We start from the raw sequence: 26,499 nt of genomic DNA on the forward strand, positions 1-26,499 counted from the left end.
CATTCTTACCCCGTTCTCTTGTTGTCAGCATCTAGGTTAGGCACTCTGGGAAAGGCAGGCAGCCTACTGTTGAGTAGTATTTTTCTTTACTTTCTCCTTTGAGGGAGAATGGCCCAGTGCCGTCTCACTATTGGTGATTGGTATTGACATCTGTTGTGTGTGGGACCTGGTCCCTCACCTAGTGTCTGCCTTTCCCTATTGCTCATGTTCCATGGTCAAGTGTGGGCCAGTTGCTGCACTCAGAGTTATTTTTTTAATTATTTATTGGTTTTTTTAGAGAGAGACATCATTTTGTTGTTCCACTCATTTATGCATTCATTGGTTGATTCTTGTATGTGCCCTCACTAGGGAATCGAACCCACAACTTTGGCATATTGGGAAGATGCTCTAACCAACTGGGCTACTAGGGCAGGGCTGCATTCAGACTTCTTAGTGAGATCAAACAAAGAAATTGGACTTCTGTTGCGGAAGATCACTGAAGAAGTTGTGTGGCTGGGCTGGGGCACCCTTCAGGAGCATAGGCACAAACCATACATGTGTTAGTGACAAGACAGAGGACAGTGTTCTCATTCAAAGCTGCAAAGACAGGGTAAGCTCATGCCTACAGCTGGTCCCAGCTCTCTCTCTTGATTTTCTAGCCCAGGGCTTGCCAGACTTTGGCTGGTGGGCCAGATTCAGTCTGCTCACTATTTTTGTACAGTTCATGATCTAAGAATGGCTTTTACACTTTTAAATAGTGCCAGGGTTTCTCACCCTCACCACCATTGACATGTGGAACAGGATAATTCTTTGTGGTGGGGGCTGATCTGAGCACTGCTGGGTGTTTGATCCCTGGTCTCTACCCATTGGATGCCAGTAGCACCACCTGCACCACCCTCCAAGCTTCGACACTAAAAAACATCTTCAGACATTGCCAAATGTCCCTGAGGGGCACATGTGCCTCTGGTTGGGAACCACTGTTTCGGATCATCAGGTTTGAAATTGGATTTATTTAGCTCCCTTGCCCCTTCATACCCCCAACTTGTAATCGGTTCTTAAGTCCTGTAGATTCCGTCTCTGGAAAGATCTCTTAGTCCCAGGGTGTGGTGACTCATAACAAGGACAGAGCTCTGGCTGTGCAATGTATGTGACACTAATTTGTTGTATAAACCACTCTCACTTATTGAATGCTTAGTATGTACAGGATACTCTAAAAAGTGGTAGCATAATTTTCTAGAACCTTCCTTTTCACCTATAGCCTTTAGGCTCCAGATAACCTGGACTACTTACTCTTCTAACTTCCTACTTCTTTTTCCATCTTAGCCTATGTCACTATCCTTTGTTTCAAATTCCTTTGTCCCTTCCTTTTCTGTCTCTAATCTGTTAAGATACTTCAGGAGTCCCCAGGAGGTAGGAGAGTTGAAGTTGGAAAAGGCATTTTTGAACTTAATAGTATGTTACCTGTGTCCTGAAAGAAGGAAAGCAATGGACATTAGTGTGCACTCCTAGATGCTTCTCACAAGACCCCCATGCTAAGGACTCTGCATGCCTTATGTAAATTATAAGGCTAATGATGTTACTTCCACCTTACAGAGAAGGAGTTTGTGTGCAAAGAAGTAAACTGAACTGCCCAGGGCCATCCAGTTAGTACCTGGCCAGGTTACTGACTCCTGCCACCACTCCTGTGGGGTTTTATTGTTCCTTCGTTTTCATTGGACATTCAATTTAAGATTATCCATGTTTTGAATTAGAATATGAGAATTTATTTCCCATAGTCTTTCTAATGGGAATGCCCATCATTTAGAATTTATATAGTGTGGATCACTGGCATGTATGTGAGAGGACAGAGACTTTCTTCAACAGATTATTATTTGTTTACTTGGTTCAAATATTTATTCTCTGTTAATTCTCCTGGTTTTCATTATTTTCAGCAAATATGGGAAGTCTCATCACAAAGTTTTAGATTTCCATTGACACTTGGAAATTTCATGTGGGTTGCAAAGGAAATGAGAGCTGCTATAAAACCTTGCAAGTTTTAAAAGCTGACCACAGGGAATTGATTTTATTATGGAAAATTCTCCAGAAGATTTGGATCTTAGCTGCCTCTTAGAAGCATATCCATGAATTTCTATATTACTAAAGCAATTCTAAAAGGAACAACAAAGCTTGAGATTATTATAATGTCAGAATTTGGTTCAAAGCAATTAAGAGCATTATTTCAAAGGTACTTTGACTGATAGAACATCACCAAAATAAAAACTTTATAGTCTCCTTCCTCATATTAGCATAGGGGATTTTTTGGATAAAGTGATTCAGAGCAATGATCCATTCATTTAAATATTCTGTCCCTGACTCTGACATGATCCATTATTCAGCTTCTGTCTGCAATGGTACAAAAACACAATTACTGTCTGCTTCTTTCAAAGATATCACTAGATGCTGTGCTGTAAGATTCATTGCATCTTAAAGCTGCACTGCTTAGTTTCTTTTCTAAGTGTAGATGATTTCTCTTCTACTTTTCTTGAGGGGACACATTCCTGAGAGAAGGTGGCATTCCCCTACCAAACTTTCATTCCCGAGTGTCCCTTTAATTTAAGGAGGTTTCTTCTTAGATGTGATGAACTAGTAGAGCAAGTATATCAAACTCAAAGGCTAACATGGGCAAATAAACAAGGTTTAATTTTATGTGGGCTGCAAAAAAACAAAAGCTTCCATTTTCATAGAAACGTAGGTTTATTTTAATAGAAACATGCTGAATACAAAGGGCTGAAATAAATGAGTCATCGTTAACATAAAATCATAGAACATTTTAATAAAAATTAATATTTTTTCTTGAACATTAACTTACAAACACTAAATAACTACACAAATTAATAAATGTAATGCAAATAAACCTATTTTTCTTGTTCTCCGAAAGTGAAATATTTCCTGTTGCGCACACCAAAAACAAGTCAGTCCAAGACTAATGATGTGGCCATCGGCTCTAAAATATTCGCTGCTAATATTACTGGAGAGAAATGATGTGCATGCACATAAGGGAAAGGAATGCAGAACGATTCTAGTAATCAGTCATTAGCGAACTTTGTAGTTCATTATTAATAACTAGAGACCCAGTGCACGAATTCATGCATGGGTGGGGTTCCTTGGCCTGGCCGGCGATCGAAGCCTATCGGGGGGGCCGGCCGGCTGGGAGGAGGGGCTGTGGGAGGTTGGCTGTGAGAGTGCACTGACCATCAGGGGGCAGCTCCTGTGCTGAGCATCTTCCCCGGGTGGTCAGTGTGCATCATATCGACTGGTCGACCAGTCATTCTGGTTGTTCGGTCATAACAGTCGCTTAGGCTTTTATATCTATAATTATGTATAACAGGATATTGTAAAAATGAAGTTACGAAATTTTTATTAAAATGTTTCTTACATACCGTTATATTGGCTGGGCCACAAAAATATTCGTTGTGGGCTGCATGCAGCCCGCAGGCCATGAATTTGACATGCTTAATGTAGAGGATTTCTACACTGGATTTTTGTAGACTCAGAGCTGTGCAATAGAACTTGCTGCAATGATACAGTGTTCTGCCCTGTTCAGTATGTTATCCATATGTAACTATTGAGTATTGAAACATGCTCAATTAATTTGAATAAATTAAAATAGCCATGTGTGGCTAGAGACTACCATTTTGTAGAGCAAAGCTTTATTTTTTTAAAAAAATATATTTTTATTGATTTCATACAGGACAGGAGAGGGAAAGAGAAATGGAAACATCAATGATGAGAGAGAATCATTGATCGGCTGCCTCCTGCACGCCCCCCACTGGGGATTGAGCCCACAACCCTGGCATGTGCACTTGACCAGAATTGAACCCAGGACCTTTCGGTCTGCAGGTTGACACTCTATCCACTGAGCCAAACCAGCTAGGGTGCAAAGCTTTAAATAATTTTAGAAGAATGGACATTTGCAATCAATCATCATGTCCTCACTACTCTACAGTAGCTTTGGGACTCTAGTGGCAAATGATGGGGATTTGTGATTTTGAATTACATACTAGATTTTTAGATCATTTGATAAAACATCTCTCTGAAAGCTTTAAAGTTGTATTTACTTTCCCCTATAAAACTTGTTTTATCATAGATAGATAGATAGATAGATATAGATCTATAGAGATATATAACTTAATATCAATTTAAATTATTTTTAAAGTAGGGAATACAGCACACTGACCATGCTCTATATTATAATAATTATGGGATTAAAGAGTTGCCGAGTCTCTAATTAGGAGTTTCTCCCTAATATGGGAAAAACATAGTTTTTTTGAGAGTTCCAATTGGGAAGAGGAATTTTTAATCCTATAAAATTTCTATCCAGACTTGGAAATGTTGCCTGTTTAATTCTTATTACAAAACAGGGGATTCCTGTTAAAAGTAGTGGGGGAAAAGCTACTTTTCTGTTATTACATCTAGGAGAACTTGAATTGCTCATATAGGGGCTTATTACAATCCTCAATATGAAAATCACTTAATTTCCTACGCTGGTAATGTAAGTAATATATGCTTATTGTAAAGCTTCACATGATACAGAAAGGCATAAAGAAGAAAAAAAAACTTAAACTTTTGTCACCTTGAGCCATAACCACCGTTAACATGTTTGAAAGGCCATCCTTTTATCACTCAAAGACCATTCATCACAAGGGATAAGTTGGCATAGACTGAAATATGAGTTCAGTTTCATGGTGCTATCTATGATTAATACCCATCTTAAAGCTGTGACTAGAAAATCAGTTGTACTTGCTGCATTCCCAGGGGACCCTTACCTTGTCTGCAGCCATCTAAGAGAAAGACTTGTCCTCCAGTTAGCCTAGAGTGTGAAGGGTACCATGGAATTGAGCCCATGAAGGGCCTTCAAAAGCAGGCAGATTGCCTGGCTGGCGTGGCTCAGTGGTTAAATCAGAAGGTTACGGTTTGATTCCCGGTCAGGGCACATGTCCGGGTTGCAGGCTTGATGATCCCCAGTGTGGCCATAGATCAATGATTCTCTCTCATCATTGAGGTTTCTATTTTTCTCTCTCTCCCTTCCTCTCTGAAATCAATAAAAATTTATATATTTTTTAAAAAAAGCAGGCAGATTTTGGGAAAGCAGAACTCATCTTGCTGTTCAAAAATTTTTGCTTAACATTGCTTATTCTAATACCACCTTCTACAAATAAAATGTTGGATTTCTAATCTCGTGAGATGTGTTTTGTAATTTGAAATTCTACTGGGAAGATGGACTATGAAAATAACTGGCTATGATGATAAGTTAAATATCTCATCATTGGATGAGTTTCTGATTCAAAGATAAGACCTTTAAAGTATTTCTCGTGTTTGCTTCAATCACATCATGATTGTTCTCATTTCAGATCACCCCTATTTTGTTGGTGTCCAATTCCATCCTGAGTTTTCTTCTAGGCCGATGAAGCCTTCCCCTCCATACCTGGGACTATTACTTGCAGCAACTGGGAACCTGAATACCTACCTACAACAGGGATGCAAACTGTCCTCCAGGTAACCAGCTTAACAATGACCCAAGATGCGGTTATTAACACTCTAGGTTTCTCATAAACTTTTTAAAAATATGTTTTTATTGATTTCAAAGAGAGGAAGGGAGAGGGAGAGAGAGAGAGATAGAAACATCCATGAAAGAGACACATTGATTGGCTGCCTCCTGCATACCCCGCAACGGGTAGTGAACCACAACCTGAGCATGTGCCCTGACCGGGAATTGAACTGGTGACCTCTTGGTTCATGGGTCGATGCTTAACACCTGAGCTACACCAGCTGGGCTGTTTTCTTTTTAAAGTGAAGGAACCAAGAGGTCGCAGGTTCGATTCCTGGTCAGGGCACATGCCCGGGTTGTGGGCTCGATTCCCCATTCCCAGTGGGAGATATTCAGGAGGCAGCCGATCAGTGATTCTCTCTCATCACTGATATTTCTATCTCTCTATCCCTCTCTCTCTCAAAAATCAATAAAAACATTTAAAAATAATAATAAAGTGAAGAATTGTTTTTTCCTTCTTAATAATTGTGACTTTTTCTCTTAGTAAAAATGATCTAATCATATCTACAATAGTAACCTGTCAGTTTTCCAAATTATGCTAATTCTGGGGCATTATTTTATAAATTTTTGTCATTTTGATAAGTGAAAAATAGGATTTTCTTTTGTGGATTCTGATTAATATATATATATATATACATATATATATATATATACATATATATATATATACACACACACTTTATTGGCTCTTTGTTTTATAAATTATCTGTTCATATCCTTTTCCCTACTTTTCCATTTGCTATTATATCTTTTTTCTTTCTTTTTTTTTAAATTAAATCTTTATTGTTCAGATTATTACATTTGTTCCTCTTTTTTTTTCCCCCCATAACTCCCCTCCTCCCAGTTCCCGCCCCACCCTCCGCCCTCACTCCCCACCCACTGTCCTCATCCATAGGTGCATGATTTTTGTCCAGTCTCTTCCCACATCTCCCACACCCCTTTCCCCCCCAAGAATAGTCAGTCCATTCCCTTTCTATGTCCCTGATTCTATTATAATCAACAGTTCATTCTGTTCATCAGATTATTTATTCACTTGATTCTTAGATTCACTTGTTGATAGATGCATATTTGTTGTTCATAATTTGTATCTTTACCTTTTTCTTCCTCTTCCTCTTCTTAAAGGATACCTTTCAGCATTTCATATAATCCTGGTTTGGTGGTGATGAACTCCTTTAGCTTTTTCTTATCTGTGAAGCTCTTTATCTGACCTTCAATTCTGAATGATAGCTTTGCTGGATAAAGTAATCTTGGTTGTAGGTTCTTGGTATTCATCACTTTGAATATTTCTTGCCACTCCCTTCTGGCCTGCAAAGTTTCTGTTGAGAAATCAGCTGACAGTCGTATGGGTATTCCCTTGTAGGTAACTGAGTTTCTTTCTCTTGCTGTTTTTAAGATTCTCTCTTTATCTTTTGCTCTTGGCATTTTAATTATGGTGTGTCTTGGTGTGGTCCTCTTTGGATTCCTTTTGTTTGGGGTTCTCCGCGCTTCTTGGACCTGTAAGTCCATTTCTTTCACCAGGTGGGGGAAGTTTTCTGTCATTATTTCTTCAAATAGGTTTTCAATATCTTGCTCTCTCTCATCTTCTGGCACCCCTATAATTCTGATGTTGGTACGCTTGAAGCTGTCCCAGTGGCTCCTTACACTATCCTCGCATTTTTGGATTCTTTTTTCATTTTGCTTTTCCGGTTGGATGTTTTTTGCTTCCTCGCATTTCAAATCATTGACTTGATTCTTGCGCTCCTCTGGTCTGCTGTCGGGAGTCTGTATAATATTCGTTATTTCAGTCCGTGTATGCTTAATTTCTAGTTGGTTCCCCAATATAAGATCGAGGGTCTTATTAGTTTTCGTGTAGATCTCATTAAGTTTATCGGCAGCTTCTAAACAGTTCTTGAGAGACCTTAAAAGTGTGGTTCTGAACTCTATTTCTTCCATTGACAATTTTGTCCTGTTTCTTTGTCTCCGCATTTTGTTATGCTTCCTTGGTGCACCCCCTAGTGGTCTTTGTTCGCAGTCTTATAGTTAAATCTTGATTGTTGTAGCTAATTCCAGGGAGGGTTTGACCTCCAGGCCAAGTGGCTATGAGAATCAGCTGTGTCAGCAGTGAGAGAACTTCTGTCCCCTAGGGAGGTGCTAATCTAGCCTTTGCCTGAGGCTATCCGGCAAATGCCTCTGTGCAGGGCTTGGGTGGGGCGGGTCGCACAGGATCAACAGGGTGGGCCTGAGAGAGCAGTTATGGCGGCTCTCAGTCCTGTCCCCAGGGGCTCTGCCTCTCTGAGTCCCAGCACCCGCTGCAAAGCTGGGAGAGAAAGCTGCACTCGCTCTGACCGAAGCCAGACAGTCCCGCTTCTCCCGTTTGAGTCTGGGTCCCTAAAGACTCGCCCGGATCTGGTGCTCAGAGCCTGCCACTCCCTCCGGATTGAAAACAACAACCGCGCCCTCCGCTGCCATCCCGCTCTGCGCACTCCGCACCTCAGAATTTGACTTCAGCACTGCTCCTCCTCTGAGTGTCCGTGTGCGTTTCTCTTTCCTCCTAGTTGTAGGACTTCCACTCAGCCAGCGTTCCTGTGGTTCTGGGTGATGTCCCTTCCGTTTTTTGGTTTCACTTTTGAAGTAGTTGTTCAAAGCAGCAAACTCCGGCGTTAACCTATGCCGCCATCTTGGTTCTCATATCTTTTTTCTTAATGATTGGCAAACTCTTTATATATAAAGGTCATTAATCCTTTGTTAGGTTGCAAATATTTTTTCAAAGTGATTTTGTTTTCTTTTGAGTTGTCAATGGTAGTTTTTATTTTCCTTAAAGAGTTTGAAATAAGGAATTTATTTAAATAAGTTCTTATTTATGCATATATTTCTTATTTATGTAGTCAAATCTTTTATGAATTCTGTCTTTAGTGTGAGTGTGTAAAGTCTTTTCTTATCAAAAGATTATATAAATAATAATCCATTTTTTCCACTAGCACTTTTATGGTTTTTATTTTAAATGAAGTTTAAATCTCTAATCTATATGAACTTTATGTTTGGGTATAGTGTGTGAGGTAGGGATCTGGCTCCACCCTCCCCACCCCACCCCGCCCCAATTGTTAGTAAGTTGAGTAATTTAGATTTGTTTTGGGGATTTTTGTTTTGATCTGTTAATGTCACCTCTTATTTCTGAACCCTTGCAACGCTTTTCATTATAGCATTATTGTAAATCAAGCCTACTCCCATTATTATTTAACATTTTAAAAAAGGTATTTAGCAGCTCTTCCAGATTAACTGTAGAATGATTTTTTTCTTGTTCAGATTTTAACAGATGTTCCTCTTTTCCCCCCCCATATCTCCCTTCCACTTGGTTCCCATACCACCCCATGCCCTTACTACCTGCCATTGTCCTCATCCATAGGTGTAAGATTTTTGTCCAATCTCTTCCTGCCCCCCCCCACACCCCCTTCCCGCCAAGAATTGTCAGTCCACTCCCTTTCTATGCCCCTGCTTCTATTATATTCACCAGTTTATTCTGACTTAATTTTTAGGTTCACTTGTTGATAGGTATTTATTTGTTGTCACTTTGTTTTTCATAATTTTTATCTTTACCTTTTTCTTCTTCTTCCTCTTCTTAAAGAATATCCTTTAGCATTTCATATATTCCTGGTTTGGCGGTGATGAACTCCTTAAGCTTTTTCTTGTCTGTGAAGCTCTTTATCGGACCTTCAATTCTACATGATAGCTTTGCTGGGTAGAGTAATCTTGGTTGTAGGTTCTTGCTATTCATCACTTTGAATATTTCTTGCCACTCCCTTTTGGCCTGCATGGTTTCTGTTGAGAAATCAGCTGACAGTCTTATGGATACTCCCTTGTAGGTAACTAACTGTTTTTCTCTTGCTGCTTTTAAGATTCTCTCTTTGTCTTTAGCCCTTGGCATTTTAATTATGATGTGTCTTGGTATGATCCTCTTTGGATTCCTCTTGTTTGGGGTTCTCTTCACTTCCTGGACTTGTAAGTCTATTTCTTTCATCGGGTAGGGGAAGTTTTCTGTCATGATTTCTTCTAATATGCTTTCAGTATCTTGCTCTCTCTCTCTTCTTCAGGCACCCCGATAATTCAGATGTTGGTACGTTTGAAGTTGTCCCAGAGGCTCCTTACGCTATCTTCATATTTTTGGATTCTTTTTTCGTTTTGCTTTTCCGGATGGATGTTTTTTGTTTCTTCATATTTTAAATCTTTGACTTGATTCTTGGGATCCTCTAGTCTGCTGTTGGATCTCTGTATTTTATTTTTGATTCCAGTCAGTGTATGTTTAATTTCTGACTGGTCCTTTTCCATTTCTTTGCCATTCTCATTAAGATCCTTGAAGGTCTCACTGAGTTCCTCGGAGGTCTCACTAAGTTCCTCAGAGGTTCGTAGAAGATTCTTGAGTAACCTTATAACTGTGGTTTTGAACTCTATGTCCTCCATTAGTTTGCTTTCCTCCATTTCTTTCATTTGTGACATGTTTCTTTGTCTCCGCATTTTTGGCTGACTGCGAGGACCCGTTGTATCTATAGTGGAAGAACTGCTGTGCTGGAGACATCCTTATGGAACAGGACTTGCTTCAGTGGGGCTTTGGTGCTCACTGAGTCTGTTTCTTGAGTGTGTCCCTTATGGATGTGAGGAGTTGAAATCTGGTAACTGACCAGGGGTACCCTGGCTCCTGGATCTCCAAGTCAACCACTGTGTGGGTCCACCCAGCAGGAGCTACAGCGATATCAACAGATTTCTCCTCTTTGTTTGGAATTTGGAAGTTTTGGAGCTCTCTGACACAGCTGCTGTTTGTTGGGATAGGCTGCAAAGACGCAGGTGGTTCCTTGACCAGTGGCACAGCTTGGGCAGGGATGTAAATTGAGTGGGGCGGGGTCTCAGAGAATCACCAGGGCGGAGCAAACAGCAATGGTTGTCGTCAGCGTCTCCGCGACTCCAACTCCGCGTCTCTGCGTCCCTGAGTCCCGCGCCCCCACGGCAACAATGCTCCCTGTGAGCAGCTCTGCAAGAAAGCCACCCTTGCTTTCCGACCTGCTGCACGACAGTCCAGTTTCTCCCCGTAGGAGTCTGGGACCTCAGAATCTCACCTTAAACGAGCTCAGTGCGTTCGAGAGCTTGTCACCCCTTCCGATTGAAAAAAGCTGCGCATCCAGGTGCAGCCCGCCTCACACGCGCCTTCATACCTCTGTTCTTGGCGCCTCTGCACCTTCTACTCAGTCTCAATGCGCTTCTTTCTTTCCTTCTAGTTGTAGAACTTCCACTTGGCCAGCTTTCCCGTGGTTCTGGTTGATAGCTGTTTTGTCTTATAGTTGTAATTTCAGTGTTGTTGTGGGAGGCAGCATGCACAGGTTTATACCTTACACCACCATCTTGGTTGCCCCCTGTAGAATGATTTTTGAAATCAGGTTTGAGTAAAATAATCCATTGTGGATTTTCATTAAAAATTTCTTTACATTTAAATATTAGTTTGGTGAGAATTTATATTTTATATTTTCTCATCCAAGAATACTATATATAATAACTTTAAAAGTGGAAAGAACTAGCCAGGCCGAGACCGGTTTGGCTCAGTGGATAGAGCGTCGGCCTGCGGACTGAAGGGTCCCAGGTTCGATTCCGGTCAAGGGCATATACCTGGGTTGCGGGCACATCCCCCTTGGGGGGTGTGCAGGAGGCGGCTGATCGATGTTTCTCTCTCATCGATGTTTCTGACTCTCTGTCTCTCTCCCTTCCTCTCTGTGGAAAATCAATAAAATATATTTAAAAAAAAAAAAAGAACTAGCCAGAATTATAGACTACACCTAAGTTAGCACCGTACCTAGGGTTAGTACTATAATAATTGGATATGTATTATTTAGAAGATTACCAGTGCCGACCCTCATTCTAGCAAACAACCCTTGTGATATTGCAATTGAGGACTGCTGGGATTGGTGCACGGTGTGTAAGCCTGTGCTTGTGTTACACAAGCCTGTTTATTTGCCACATTACCTGCTAGGGGATGCTCACAGTTCCTTAGCATTTCCTTTAACTGTGAGTTCATATGGGAGCAGGCTTTATATATTTTGCATGTCAGACGTCTTACCGAATTAATGATCACTCCTTGCATTCTTGAACCAGTGCACTCATTTTCATGCTGTGCCTTATGGAGCTGGAGGCTGGCCAGCTGTGAAGAGCAGGCTGAGGGCTCCAGGCTCTTTCCTGCTCCAGCCAAGCAGCTCCACTTTATCTGGCTCATGTGGCATGGTTCAGCATGAGATTTCATGCAAAGATGAGGGGTTCTGAGGCTGCATGGCTTATACAGCAGATTGGCGATTCCAGTGTGTTCCCATGTTGGATGTGTGTTGTGACCCTTCTCAGCCACTTTATTGTCTCCACTAGAGGACTGGTGCTTGAAATTTGTGCATGGGTAGGGTCCCTAGGCCTGGCCAGCAATCAGGGCCGATTGGAGCCTTCTGGCTGCTGGCCGGGGCCTCCCTTCTCTGGCTGCCAGCCAGGGCCTTCTTCGTTCTGCGCCACCCCCTGGTGGTCAGTGCACGTTATAGTGAGCGATCAAACTCCTGTTCTCCTGGTCAAACTCCCGAAAGGACAACTTGCATATTAGGCTTTTATAAATATAGATTATTTCAGTGGTCATATGTGAAAGGAGGGTGATAGTGGAGCAAATTAGATGGCTGCGAGAAATAACTCACCCAATAATTCAACGTAACTATCTGGTTGTTTGCAAACATCAACTAATATACAAATGGTATCTGGGTGTGTGGCCTACCCACATGTGTGCTGTATGGCCTGCTGATTCTCACATGGGGCTGGTGGTTTCTGGGTAAGCTTACTGGTAGTTTCTGAAAAAAGTGACTGCTTGCTAGTGACTCCTGAGCAAGACACAGTATGTCTCAGAGAGAAGGAAAATCCCCCTAACAAAACTCTAATGCTGATATTGGTATTACAACAGACTAACAGACTTCCATGGTTGGCAGAGGATTCCTGTGTATTAGCCACACACTGGTGCTTCCTTAAGAGCAGCCAGCATTTTATCTCTGTCTCCCTGGCTCCCTGGCACACAGGTTTGTTTTTTTTATTACCCATTAAAGTAATAAATGTAGATAGTAGGGAGGATGGATATAGTCTAGTCTAATCTTGACACCTTGCAGGGGGGTTTCCAACTAAGAATGGTGACCATGAATTAATCCAGTGACAGACACCAGGATTCCAGAGGAACCTTGCATTTCAACTCCTCTCTGACCACCTCCATGGCATTAGTGAGCATTGAAAAACAAATGATGGCTTTGATGGCCAGGCTCTAATGTGAGCTGAATTGGGACTATATTTCTGTCAAACAAGATTACTGTCAGTTATCAATCCTAAACAAATGTGACAAGGAATATGAACTCTAAAATAATGACTTCCTTTCCCAGAAATTGGCTCATGATATTTAACTGTATGACACCTGTGTAGCCAACATCTTTAAAACACAGAATGTGAAAATCCTTGGTTTTGAGCAAGTCCACCTGAGCTGTAACCCCAGCATTCTGCCGTGTGGGGAACATTTATCTTTCAGTGCCTGGTAAGTTGCAGTAAAAATATCATTTTGAGCCCTAGCTGGTTTGGCTCATGAATAAAGTGGTGGCCTGCAGACTGAAGGATCCCGGGTTTGATTCCTGTCATGGGCACATGCCTGGGTTGCGGGCTTGATTCCCAGTGGGGGGCGTGCAAGAGGCAGCCGATCAATGATTCTCATCACTGATGTTTCTATCCTTCTCTTCCTCTCTGAAATCAATAAAAAATATTTTTTAAAAAGAATATCATTTTGGGATCTAGAGCTGGTGAGCTAAATTCTCAGCTGCTCCACTATGTGTAGAATGATAGCAATTATGAAAACTATTCCATCTTGTTTTAGACTTTAGTGGAAGGTTCAAGATGCATAACAGTTTTAGGAGAGTATTTTTTAGGCTTTTTTAAGCTAAACAAAACATATGAAAAATCAAACTAAGGGTCTTATTTTTGGGGGTCCCCCAAGACCACCCATACATTCGATGATTCACTAAAAGGAATCAGAATATAGTTGCACTCACGGCTGAAATTTATTATAGTGATGGAATAAGCATACACAGCTGGATCAGTAAAAGAAAAAGTTGTAAGTGGAGTCTGGAGAAATCTGTTTGTAGGTTTTCTTTTCTTGTTTTTTTTAATCCTCACCCAAGGATATTTTTTCCATTGACTTTTAGAAGAGTGGAAGGGAGAGGGAGAGACACCAATGTGAGAGAGACACATCAATTGGTTGCCTTCCGCATGCCTCCGATCAGGGCTGGGAACCTGAAACCGAGCTATGTGCCCTGGACCAAAATTGAACCTGGGATCCTTCAGTCTGCAGGTCGATGCTCTATCCACTGAGCTTAACCAGCTAAGGCTGTTTGCAGGTTTTCTGTGCTCTCTCTCTTCTGTGAGGAGTCACACAGAACTCACTCTTCCTTTGTCAATAAAAAGGCAGCAACATGTGTGATGTGTATGCCCAGAGAAGCCCATTTGAGACTCAAGAGTTTAGGGTTTTTATTGGGGGCTGGTTACATAGGCTTTCTCTTTCTAGCAACCACTCAAATTCCAGACTGTGAAAAGGAAAGCAAATATTTACCATAAATCACATTGTTTATATAGCAGCATAGGCCCAGTAAAATGACCTTATTAATTTGTAATGGAGAAAATAATTTCCCAAGTTCCCCTGCAAGCAGACCCTTCTAGAGATAGTAGCCTCAGGCCTGCTGTGTTAACTCTTTTGCACAAATCTAATAAACCATTTTTAGAATAAATAAATCCAATGGGAAATTATGGTCCATTAAAGAAATCTTTATAATTCTTTGCTGATATCTTTCCCCTGGTGTTGAAACATAATTTGTCCCATGTATAAAATGTAACCACAAATTTTCATGGTTTTGCTGGTGTGTAATGTACTGGAATGAGACTATTTCATGTAATTGTGTGTTTTTTTTAAAATATATCTTTATTGATTTTAGAGAGGTAGGGAGAGGGAGAGAGAGATAGAAAACATTAATGATAAGAGAGAATCATGGATCGGCTGCATCGTGCACGCCCCACACTGGGGATTGAGCTCACAACCCATGTGCCCCAACCAGGAATCGAACTGTGACCTCCTGGTTCATAGGTCAACACTCAACCACTGAGCCACGCCAATTGGGGTATTTCATGTAATTGCAAGAAAAAATTTTTTAGGAGACATATTAAATGTACAGGTTGCAGGGCAAAAGTAGGTTTACAGTTGTGAGTACGTGAAATAGAGTTTATGCTTGTATTATTATTTATTAACTAGTGGCCCAGTGCATGAAATTCGTGCAGGGGGGGGGTGTCCCTCAGCCCAGCCTGCACCTTCACCAATTGGGGACCCCTTGGGGGATGTCCGACTGCCTGTTTAGGCCAGATTCCACAGAGATCGGGCCTAAACTGGCAGTTGGACATCCCTCTCACAATCTGGGACCCCTGACTCTTAACTGCTCACCTGCCTGCCTGCCTGATCGCTCCTAAGTGCCCTCTCCTGCAGGCCTGATCTTGGCCCCAACTGCCCTCCCCTGCCGACCTGGTCTCACCCCTAACTGCCCTCTCCTGCTGGCCTGGTCGCCCCCAACTACCCTTCCCTGCAAGCCTGATCTCACCCCCAACAGCCCTCACTTGCCGGCCTAATCTCGCCCCCAACTGCCCTTCCCTGCTGGCCTGATCACCCCTAACTGCCTCTGCCTTGGTCCCCACCACCATGGCTTTGTCCGGAAGGAAGTCAGACATCTGGAAGATGGCTGGTTGACCCAGTCTAATTAGCATATTACCTTTTTATTAGTATAGATAGATTATATAGGATAGGATTGCTTAAATGGTGGAGGGGGGGAGCCTTTTTCAGCAGGAGGAGATGCTCTTGGCAGACAAAAACACATAGTCCCTATACCTGGACTGCTAGCCAGCCATATGCACTATACTGCCAAACTGGTCATTAAAAACTTGAACCGCTTTCTTACACCTTACACCAAACAGCTGTTGCCCTTACAACCCCTCCTCAGCCCCCACCTGAGGTTCTACCCAGATTGTATTATTTTCCATATTAACAATGGTAAACTTACTTTTGCCCACCATGTAATATACAAAGATGCTTATAATTGTGAGTTTTTTAGTATCTAGAAATAAGAACTTTATCTCTGTACAGAATTCCATTTTAAGTAACTGGATTGTGAGAGGGTGCAGGCTAGGCCGAGGGACCCCACCGGTGCACGAATCCATGCACCAGGCCTCTAGTTTAAAAATAAAAATAAATAAATAAAAAGGATGGTAATAGTACCCAGTTCTTATGGGACTAATGAAGATTGTTTTGTACTAAATGTAAAGCACTCAGCACAGTGCCTGGTCTACGGTGGGAAATTAAATGGGAAGTATGATGATGATGATGCTCTTATTATTAACATGACCTCAGTTCTGGTCTCCTTCATCTCTTGCCTACTGCAAAGCCTACCTGGTGTCTATGCCTCCAGTTTTCCTCCTCTCAATCCATCTTCTGCCAGCAGAATGGTCTTCCTATGTTACCTTGGAACTTAGACCTCTCAGGGTCTTCCCTTGACTACAGGATAAAATGCTCACAAATCCATACAGAACAGTCCGCAGTCCCCTGATCTCCCCTCAGGATCTTCATCCTTTAGGGTTGTGGTGAGGAACAGTTGAGATGGTGCTTTGTAAACTTTAAATGGATATGAAAATACTACTTTTCCCCCTTTGTTACATTTCAGGCAAAAGTGAACTGGGAAATGTTTCTTTCTTGCTTTCTTTTTTAACAGTCCTTTTAAACATCTTTTAAAATAGCTCCCCCTCTGTGATTGTTTGACTCCAACTCCATACCTTGAGACTTTTTCTGGTCGAAGTACTGCTAATCAACCACATTTAAGTATACCTCCTCTCGGGAATTAAGTGTTGGTTAAAAGGTGCTCTTTACTGATCATGGGTCACTGCAGGCTGATGATGTGGGGGCAGCCAGGAAGGGAGTTAATGGTGATAAACACTACTACGTTCTTTGTGCCCTGCAGGGCTTGCATTCTGCATTTATTATTCAATGTAAAACTCATTCAAAGCACACTAAGTTTTTATTTCGTTACTCTTATATTTTATGGCTTCCAGGGGCTCTTTGAGAAGGAAGTAAGTATAGTGGTAACAGTGCTTTGGGGAAAACTGTGTGCATGGGAACCTGTTTTAAAGTATGCCTTTTCCACATGAAATGGATTTTGATATGAAGTTTTGTAGGGACTTATGCATGCTGGGAATCTTAAGTATGCATTAAAATGTTTTAATTCCAATCACCTCTTCCTGTCGATGAAGAAGAAATGGTCTAATGGCTGCCCCCAGGATAGCATAAAAGGTGGACTATATGAGGCATTACTGTATCCTTGCCCTAGCACCTTGGAATACAGGTATTTTTATATTGGGAATTTATTAGGCACCAGGAATCTTTCATAAACAAACTTGACTGTAACAAGCCTTTTGTTTGTCAAATAACCATATGTAGACCGATGATGTCAAATCTTGTAAATCAAACCAGGGTTGTAAGGATAGCGGTTCCCATGCCTTGCAGCTGGGGATTTTGTCTTGTAAGAAATAGTACAGTGAAATAGTTTTTTAAAAGAATGCTTTCATTATTTGGGAGGCACATGCATGCATCAGAGAGATTTGCTGTGATCTTACTTAACTGTGGATAGCCAGACCTTTACCAAAACCTCTTTAGGGAGTGCGAGGAGGACCATTGCATGGTGATTATGGTTTGTTTGTTTTTTTTGAAGTCATTATTCATTTGTTTTTAAATCAGCATTATCCAGTAGAACTATCTGCTATGATAGAAGTGTTCAATAATCTGCACCATCCAATATGACAGTTACCAGGCACACATGGCTACTGAGCACTTGAATATGGCTCAATGTGTTCGAGTGAGAAGGGGAAATTTAAATTTTATTTGATTTAAATTTAGATAGCTACTGTGGCTTGTGGCTACCACACTGGACATTGAAGGCTTAAAACTTTCCCCTCCTCAAATGTCATAACACACACATGAATGGGTCTGTATTCTGTGGCATTTCATAAAATTTAACATGCAAGACCCAAATATCTAATAATTCTCCCCACTCCCACTGAGAAGTATGTGTGTGTGTGTGTGTGTGTGTGTGTGTGTGTGTGTGTGTGTACAGAGATTATTTTAAAAGACAGGTTAGACTTAAGAAAGAGCTGAGATGTTTTGAATTAAGTGAAAATATACCCAGATAAATATATCTTAGGACTTCTTTAATTCTGTTCTTTGTGAAACAGAAATGAACCCTTAAGTCATACGTGTCTCAGAGTAGCACCCACATTTGATTGAATGTGCTGGAGCCCCTGCTGTTCTGCTTGTGGATGATCATCCACATTTGATTTCTAGCAGTTTTTTTTGCTGACATGTGAATGCCATAAAACCAGCAAGTTTATCAGCATGCCTCTTTCGATAATTCTGTTCTTGAGTGTAGTGGTTTATTTTATTGTTTTACCCTTGGCCCCTGACACATATGAAAGAAAGTTAGTGAACCCTGTCATTTACCTTGGAGATGAGTAAACCCAAACCGAGCCACACTTTGCTAGACTCAGCCTGTGCTATTTTGGTGTGTGGGCAGTGTGGGGCAGACAGCCATTAGACAGGAAATAAGAGTCATTAAATTAGAAACACACCCACCCAAGTTCACTTGCTAATGTGGGTAGGGAATTACTGTTGGTACAGGAAACAATGCTGAAAATCATGCACTTGGCAGTTTTCATGACATCTTTATATTTCCATGACTTTTTGAGAGATACCATATTTCAAATATGTAGCCTCCATGAATAGTGACAGCTTATATTTTTGTATAGTTTTCAAGAGCATACTTATACATTCCCTTTTGGCCCTCATAACATTTTGATGAGGTTTTAGGTATTAATTCAACTATTTCTAGACTCTCAGGAGTTAAGGTGACCAGTGCAAACATGCGTGGCCAATAAACGGTACAACCAGGAGTGACAGGGAAGCTGTGGGCCCATCCTACTCTTTCCCAGCCTGAGATTAGAGAAGGAAGCAGGTATAAAATCTGGTAACAGCCGAAACCGGTTTGGCTCAGTGGATAGAGCGTCGGCCTGAGGACTGAAAGGTCCCAGGTTCGATTCCGGTCAAGGGCATGTACCTGGGTTGCGGGCACATCTCCCAGTGGGAGATGTGCAGGAGGCAGCTGATCGATGTTTCTCTCCCATCGATGTTTCTAACTATCTCTCTCTCTCCCTTCCTCTCTGTAAAAAATCAATAAAATATATTAAAAAAAAAATCTGGTAACAGAGGAAACTGGTTTGGGCCTTCTCACTTGTGGTATTAGGTGACATGCCCTGAGAGGCCATGCTGGCCCACTGCAGCACAGCTTAAACTTGAGTTTGTGGGCTGGGTTAGCATGATGGGGATTCTGGCCCCACCTCAAATGAGCTCTGTGCTCAGTGAATCACTTAAACACCCTTGACCTTCATTTCTTCTCAGATAGGGAATTGAGTACAACTTCCAAATCCCCTTTCTTTGCTAATCCTATGACAGGAAATGTTGCATAGAACCAGGAAAGATTCGGCATTTGTGTAGTAGTGAGAGTACATGGGAAAGGACATGTCAACTTTTGAGGCCAGTTTTTAAAAAAAACATTCTTTAGTTATTCCTGTGTTTTCTTTATTGAAAACCCTTTTGCAATAGCGAATTGATTTTTCTGAACTAAAATCTAATAAGAGGTATCTTCTACTTGAATGTTTTTTTTAAAAATATATTTTATTGATTTTTTACAGAGAGGAAGGGAGAGAGATAGAGAGCTAGAAACATCGATGAGAGAGATACATCGATCAGCTGCCTCCTGCACATCTCCTACTGGGGATGTGCCCGCAACCCAGGTACATGCCCTTGACCGGAATCGAACCTGGGACCTTTCAGTCTGCAGGCTGACGCTCTATCCACTGAGCCAAACCGGCCTCGGCTACTTGAATGTTTTTAAGCATATGTTGATTTATATGTTTATCTAACATACCTTGTCTTTTCTGCCAATTCTTTTTAATATATATATATATATATATATATATATATATATATAATTATTATTATTTATTTTTTATTTCATTTTATTTTTTTTTTACAGAGAGGAAGGGAAAGGGATAGAGAGTTAGAAACATCAATGAGAGAGAAACATCGATCAGCTGCCTCCTGCACACCCCCTACTAGGGATGTGCTCGCAACGAAGGTACATGCCTTTGATCAGAATCGAACCTGGGACCCTTCAGTCCGCAAGCTGATGCTCTATCCACTGAACCAAACTGGTTAGGGCTGCCATTTCTTTCTTTCTTTCTTTCTTTCTTTCTTTCTTTCTTTCTTTCTTTCTTTCTTTCTTTCTTTCTTTCTTTCTTTCTTTCTTAGGGCTGCCATTTCTTTCTTTCTTTCTTTCTTTTCTTTTCTTTTCTTTTCTTTTCTTTTCTTTTCTTTTCTTTCTTTCTCCCTTCCTTCCTTCCTTCCTTCCTTCCTTCCTTCCTTCCTTCCTTCCTTCCTTCCTTTCTTTTCTCCCTTCCCTTCCCTTCCCTTCCCTTCCTTTCTCTCTCTCTTTCTTTCTTTCTTTCTTTCTTTCTTTCTTTCTTTCTTTCTTTCTTTCTTTCTTTCTTTCTTTCTTTCTTTCTTTCTTTCGTCCTTCCTTCCTTCCTTCCTTCCTTCCTTCCTTCCTTCCTTCCTTCCTTCCTTCCTTCCTTCCTTCCTTTCTTTTTCTTATAAATCTTTATTGTTGAAAGTATTACATATGTTCTTCCCCCCCCCCCCATTGACCCCCTCCAGCCAGTGACCTCCCTGCCCCAGGCCTTTACCACCACCTATTGTCTACTCTATGTCCATGGGTTATGCATATATGCATACAAGGTCTTTGGTTGATTACCCCCCCCCCCTCACTTCCCTCAGAGATTCAGCACTCTGTTCCATGCTTCCATGTCTCTGGATCCACTCTATTCATCAGTTTATTTTGTTAATTAGATTCCACATATGAGTGAGATCATGTGATACTTGTCTTTCTCTCTTGGCCACCCCCTATGCCTACCTTTTCTGATTTTGTCCAAAAGTCAGGGAGGAGAGTGAGGTTGACTTTTATGATGTTGTTTATGTATTTATTGATATGTTCTCAATATATTTAGAGGAAATCTTTGTTTTCTAACCTATAAACATAGGGTTTCTCTAATTGTTCCTTCTCTTCCCTTAACAAAAAGAAAAAGGAGTAGATTTTCACCTATTATGGAATTCATGAAACACTTAATTCCTGGCAATGCCATCTCCATAGATCAGTAGAACTCTTGTGGAGTTGATCAACCTACTGACTTATTTGGAATCGAGCAAGAGGAACCCTAAATTGAGCACAACTCAGAGCAAAAGTACAATTGCAGGGCTATCTCATGAAGAAGGTGTATTTCTCAGGAACCCCAACATGGCAACATCTATGTCAGTAATTGTTCCTGTTTTCAATATTCCATGTGACGAGGTAGTTGGAGCATCCCATGAAGTTTCTATTTTGAAAATAGCATATTTGTGAAAATTATTTCTCAAATCCTTGGACCTATGAGAATGTTTGTTGGGTTGGGAAACTTTCATGCTGCTGACCCATAAATCATAGTGAAAATAGGATCTAAAGCAGATAGGATTTCAAGGTGAGTTTACCAAGTACATGAATGTTTTTTATGTGCACTACTGTTTTTTTCCTGGGTATTTTAAAATATATATATATTTTTTATTGATTTCAAAGAGGAAGGGAGAGGGAGAGAGAGATAGAAACATCAATAATGAGAGCGAATCATCAATCGGCTGCCTTCTGCACGCCCCACACTGGGGATTGAGCCCACAACCCGGGCTTGTGCCCTGACTGGGAATCGAACTCTGACCTCCTGGTTTATAGGTCGATGCTCAACCACTAAGCCTTGCTGGCTGGACGTGGGTCTTGAGCTAACATGCATGTCTTAATTCTATTGACCACCAAGTTGCTGATTGTGGATGACCAGCTCCTCCACATTGAAGCTATCTAGGGAGCTGTTGTGGTCCTCAAACTCAGAGACAAAACCCAATCTGCCACTGAGTGAAAAGGAGAGTGTTTGGCTAATGTAATCAAGGGATGTACAGCTGCTCTCACTGTTCTGTAGTCCTTTCATATTGATAAAGGAAACAGTTGTCATCAGAAGGGTGAAAAATGAAAAAAAAATCTGTGAGTATTCAGGTATTATTTGATGCTATGCTATTTATTGCACTTGAGAACAAATTGAGATCAGCAGGAATAGACTGGATGATGCTTAATCTCAAATGGACTGCGATTCAGGCAGTAGTAGATTCATAGGAAATAAATGGGTCTATCAGCCCAGGCTTTCATTTTAACTTAATTTGTTTACATAATACCTCTAGTAGAAAGCAGACAGTAGGTAAGAGGTCAGGAGCAATGTGCTTTTAAGGCTTTTGCTAAAGTTTAGAAATGATTAGTGGTCTTTATAAGATTATAAATTTAATCTAAATTGAAATGCTTTTATAAATTTTCTGAATAAGTTACTTCCAATTTAAGATAAAAGCAAGTGATCAGTTCCTCTGACAAAAGGAGACTGTGGTATGTGAGTAGAAAGTGATAATAGAGTATTTCTTAGGATTGTCTCTGAGTGGGAGTTAATTATGGAAAGTGTTTTGGATCATTGTCTGTTTTTCTTAATACCTTGCTAAATTAATTCCTCTTTTGATCTAGTGATAGATACAGTGATGCCAGTGATGACAGCTTTTCAGAGCCAAGGATAGCTGAGTTGGAAATAAGCTGCAACTAATACATGACTCAGAATGGCAGGCGCTGCCTGAGAGGGTAAGAAGAAATCTCTAAGTTCTTGTTTGTTTTACAGACAAGCTGCTATCTTGGTGTAGAAGGGAGCAAGCACTACAGGACTTGTCTGCAGGATCCTATTTGCCAGGCAGCGGTAGCCAGACAGACTTCACAGCCAACAGCACCTTTGGGAAACTGGAATGCACCCGAGAAAGCTAGCAGTTAGCATGGGGAGAATGGAATGCATTTGAGGCCAGGAATAGATAGATAGATAGATAGATAGATAGATAGATAGATAGATAGATAGATAGATAGATAGATAGATAGATGATAGATAGAAAAATAAACAAATTTATTTATTTATTTATTTATTTATTTATTTATTTATTTATTTATTTATTTATTTGGTGCATGTGTGTATATATAAACATATACCTGGAGGCTGAAGTGGGTAGAGTTGTAATAGTTTAGGTCAGGGATTGTTGTAATGCACCCTGTGAATCACACAAGGACGCCTCAAGAAGTCGAATTAAGGAGTCACATTTATTGCAAATCCGAAACTACGAGGGGGCATTTCGCTCTCTCAAATCTCGTAGTACCCTCCCCAGCCCCAACACCAGATTTATAAAGGCAAAGATCACAGAGGTATCGATTACATCCCAGGGTTTGGAATGAGGAACCTGGTTTGCAAAAAAGCAGTTTACAGAAGCAGAATTAAGCATGTTAGTTAAATTATAGTTTTGGGTCTCCGGGTCACTTAATCAACGGAAACACATTGCCTGGAGCCCTGGGTCTTGGGACCACTGAGTTGACAGGAACACATTATCTGGAGCCCTCGGGTCTTGGGACCACTGAGTCAACCGGAACGCATTATCTGTAGCCACTGAGGCAATTTAGGATAATTGTGCTGTCCTGGTTCCCAGGTACAGAGGATTGTGCTTTCTAGAACCAGTATGACCACAATCAATGGGGTATTCACATTACAACCCATAAGGTATTCAATCGAATGGGATGATTTCTATAATTCAGAAAATCAAAGTAACTTTTCTATTATTTTAGCAAGCAAATAAGTACAGAAGCCAAACAGCAAGGTTCAAGTTAAACTATAGTTTCTACCTGAGATGATTGCTACCATACTTCAGGATCAGCAAACTTCTTCTGTAAAGGGCCAGATAGTAAATATGTTAGTCTTTGCAGGCCATGCGTTCTCTGTCACAGCTACTCCACTTTGCCATTAGAGAGGAAAAGCAGCCAGGGACCACACTTAACCGAATGGGCATGGCTGCGTCCCAGTAAACCTGTTTGTAAAAGCAGTTTGCTGGCCCCTGGTCTAGGTCGCTCGTGGAAAGCAGGTTTCCTTGGGTATGTGTGAAATAACAGAGTATTTTATTTCTTTGCAGGGAGATGGCAGAGACGGGCTTGGCTTCTGAGGGCAGCTTATTTTCCGCGCTGCTCTATTAGGCTTTATTAGAGTGACAGCAGCCTGGCTAGCTTGATCATATTCCAGCTCAGAGACCTGGGTTGACCTGCTCTCTTTAGCAGGGACAGCAGCTTGGGAATATTTGTAAAGAGTTCATTGCTCCAGTGTCAGCTCTCTTTGTATTTCACTTAGGGACTGAATATTCATGTTCTCTGTGGAAAGCACATTCATATTTATTTTTAGGTTTGCCTCAAACATGGAGACCTTTAGGAGCAAACCAAAATGATGCAAAGATTAGCTGGGAGTATTTTAAAGACATATTATTCAGGTTCTGATGTTGCTAATACTTACATCCCCCCCCCCTTTTTTTTAAGGCTTTGAAGTAATTGAAGCCAAGATAAAGCAACTATCTGAAGAAATCACCACATTCTTAAAGAATCACGAAACATGGGATGAAAGCCTCAAAGGAAATCAAATAATATGTACTTTCATGAACCAGAACCAAAGGGGCACTTTCCTTTTTTTCCTCCAGAGGTGGCCTTTGGGTCTCACAGATTTCTCTAGCCGATTAAACATTTCCCAACAACCTGCCTGGGAGAAAGTGTGTTCTTATTTTGTCTGGTGTACCGTGATGTCAGGTGCTGAGCAACGATACAGGAACTGAGCCTTCACTGTGCTATATGGGATGGGTGGCAGGGCACATGCAATAACTAATTTTGAGTAAAAAATGAGCCATTCTTTTACCTGGAACTCAACCACAGATCTGGGTGCGGCCCAAGCTTATTTTAATTTCTCGCCCAGTTTATTTCTAGTTAAAAAGAAATTTAAATAGGTCCAAGACTTGGGGTGGCAAGTACGGCCCGTGTTCAGGCACAGAATTTAAGGGGTCGTAAAAAAAATCTCAGGAATCAAGATCAGTATATTTACAGGGTGTCCCCCCAAAATGTATACACACTTTAACAGCTGATAGCTATAGATTCTATTACATTTTGAAAATGAAATATTTGTGTTTTTTTTGGTTAATCCTCCCCTGAGGTTATTTTAGAGAGAGTGGAAGGAAGGGGGAGAGACACAGAGAGAGAAACATCAATGTGAGAGAGACACATTGATTGGTTGCCTCCCACACTCGCTGAGTAGGGCTGGGGATTGAGCCTGCAACCGAGCTATGTGCCCTTGACTGGAATTGAACCCGGGACCCTTCAGTCCACTGCAGTCCACAGGGCAGACGCTCCAACCACTGAGAAAAACCAGGGAGGGCGGAAATGAAATGTATTTTAATAAACACTTTATTCAAAGTGTGTATACATTTTCTGGGGACACCCTGTATATTTTTTAATTGAGATGAAATTCACGTAACATAGAATTAGCCATTTTAAAGCGAACATTTCAGTAGCATTAGGTACAATGTTATGCAGCCACCACCTTTACCTACTTCTGAAGCATTTCCAACACTCCAAAATAAATCCCCATACCCATTAGCAGTCACTCCCCATTCCTACCTCCTCCCAGCCCCTAGCAACTGCTAATCTTTCTATGATTTTCCAATTCTGGATATTCCATATAGATGAAATAATACAATATGTGGCTATTTGTATCTAGCTTCTTTTATTTAGCATCATGTGTTTTTTTTTAAATATATCTTTATTGTTGAAGGTATTACAGATGTCCCGTTTGTTTGTTTTTTTCCCATTGACTGCCCCTCCCACGCTTTCACCACCCTATTGTCTGAGTCCATGGGTTATGCATATATGCAAACATGTTCTTTGGTTGATCTCTCCCCCTCTCCCCCTTCCCTCTGAAATTCCACAGTCTGTTCCATGCTTCTGTGTCTGGATCTATTTTGTTCATCAGTTAATTTTGTTCATTAGATTCCACATATATTAGTGAGATCATGTGATACTTGTCTTTCTTTGACTGACTTATTTTGCTTAGCATAATACTCTAGCGTCATGTTTTTAAGGTTCATCCTGTGTATCAATGCTTCATTCCTTTTTATAGCTGAATAAAATTCCATTGTATGTATCTACCACAATTTGTTTATGTCTTCATCTGTTGATGGGCATTTGAGTTGTTTCCACCTTTCAGCTGTGATGAATAGTGCTATTATGAGCATTTATGTGCAAATATTTGAGTACCTGTTTTTAATTCTTTTGTGTATATACCTAGGAGTGGAATTGCTGGGTTATATGGTAATTCTGTTTAACTTTTTGAGGAAGCAGCCGTAATATTTTAATGCAATTTTTTATATCAAAGTTAATTTTAAAATTTCACGATGAACAAAATATCGAATTTAAAAATAAAGACAGAATCCAGCTCTGCACCTCCCTCACCTTCCCCAGTCCTGGCCCTGTTATACAACATTCTCAACCACTATGCTTCTTTAATATATTTTAATTGATGAGAGGAAGGGAGAGGGAGAGAGATATAGAAACATCAATGATGAGAGAGAATCATTGATCAGCTGCCTCCTGCACGCCCCCCTACCCCCCTGAGGATAGGGCCCAAAACCTGGGCATGTGCCCAGAGCTGACTGGGAATCAAACTTTGACCTCCCAGTTCGTAGGTCAATGCTCAAGCACTGAGCCTGGGGCCGGGCATCAACCATTATGCTCCTTGATTTTCCCAGTTCAATGTGCTTGAGTTGACTTCATTGT

At 41.0% G+C, this 26,499-nt stretch overlaps 1 protein-coding gene across 3 annotated transcripts in view; it reads left to right on the forward strand.

Moving 5' to 3' along the window:
• The window catches only part of CTPS2 (CTP synthase 2), a 128,143-nt gene extending 102,266 nt beyond the window's left edge, over positions 1-25,877 (forward strand). For all 3 annotated transcript variants that reach the window (XM_059680423.1, XM_059680424.1, XM_059680425.1), the window contains exons 17-19: positions 5,370-5,514; positions 22,357-22,467; positions 24,220-25,877. In XM_059680423.1, the coding sequence (XP_059536406.1) occupies positions 5,370-5,514; positions 22,357-22,432 (221 nt within the window). In that variant the 3' untranslated portion in view covers positions 22,433-22,467; positions 24,220-25,877. The remainder of the gene's footprint in view (positions 1-5,369; positions 5,515-22,356; positions 22,468-24,219) is intronic.
• The last annotated feature ends 622 nt before the right edge of the window (positions 25,878-26,499 follow it).

Source organism: Myotis daubentonii, chromosome X (assembly GCF_963259705.1).
Source record: "Myotis daubentonii chromosome X, mMyoDau2.1, whole genome shotgun sequence".
Taxonomy (NCBI): Eukaryota; Metazoa; Chordata; class Mammalia; order Chiroptera; family Vespertilionidae; genus Myotis; species Myotis daubentonii.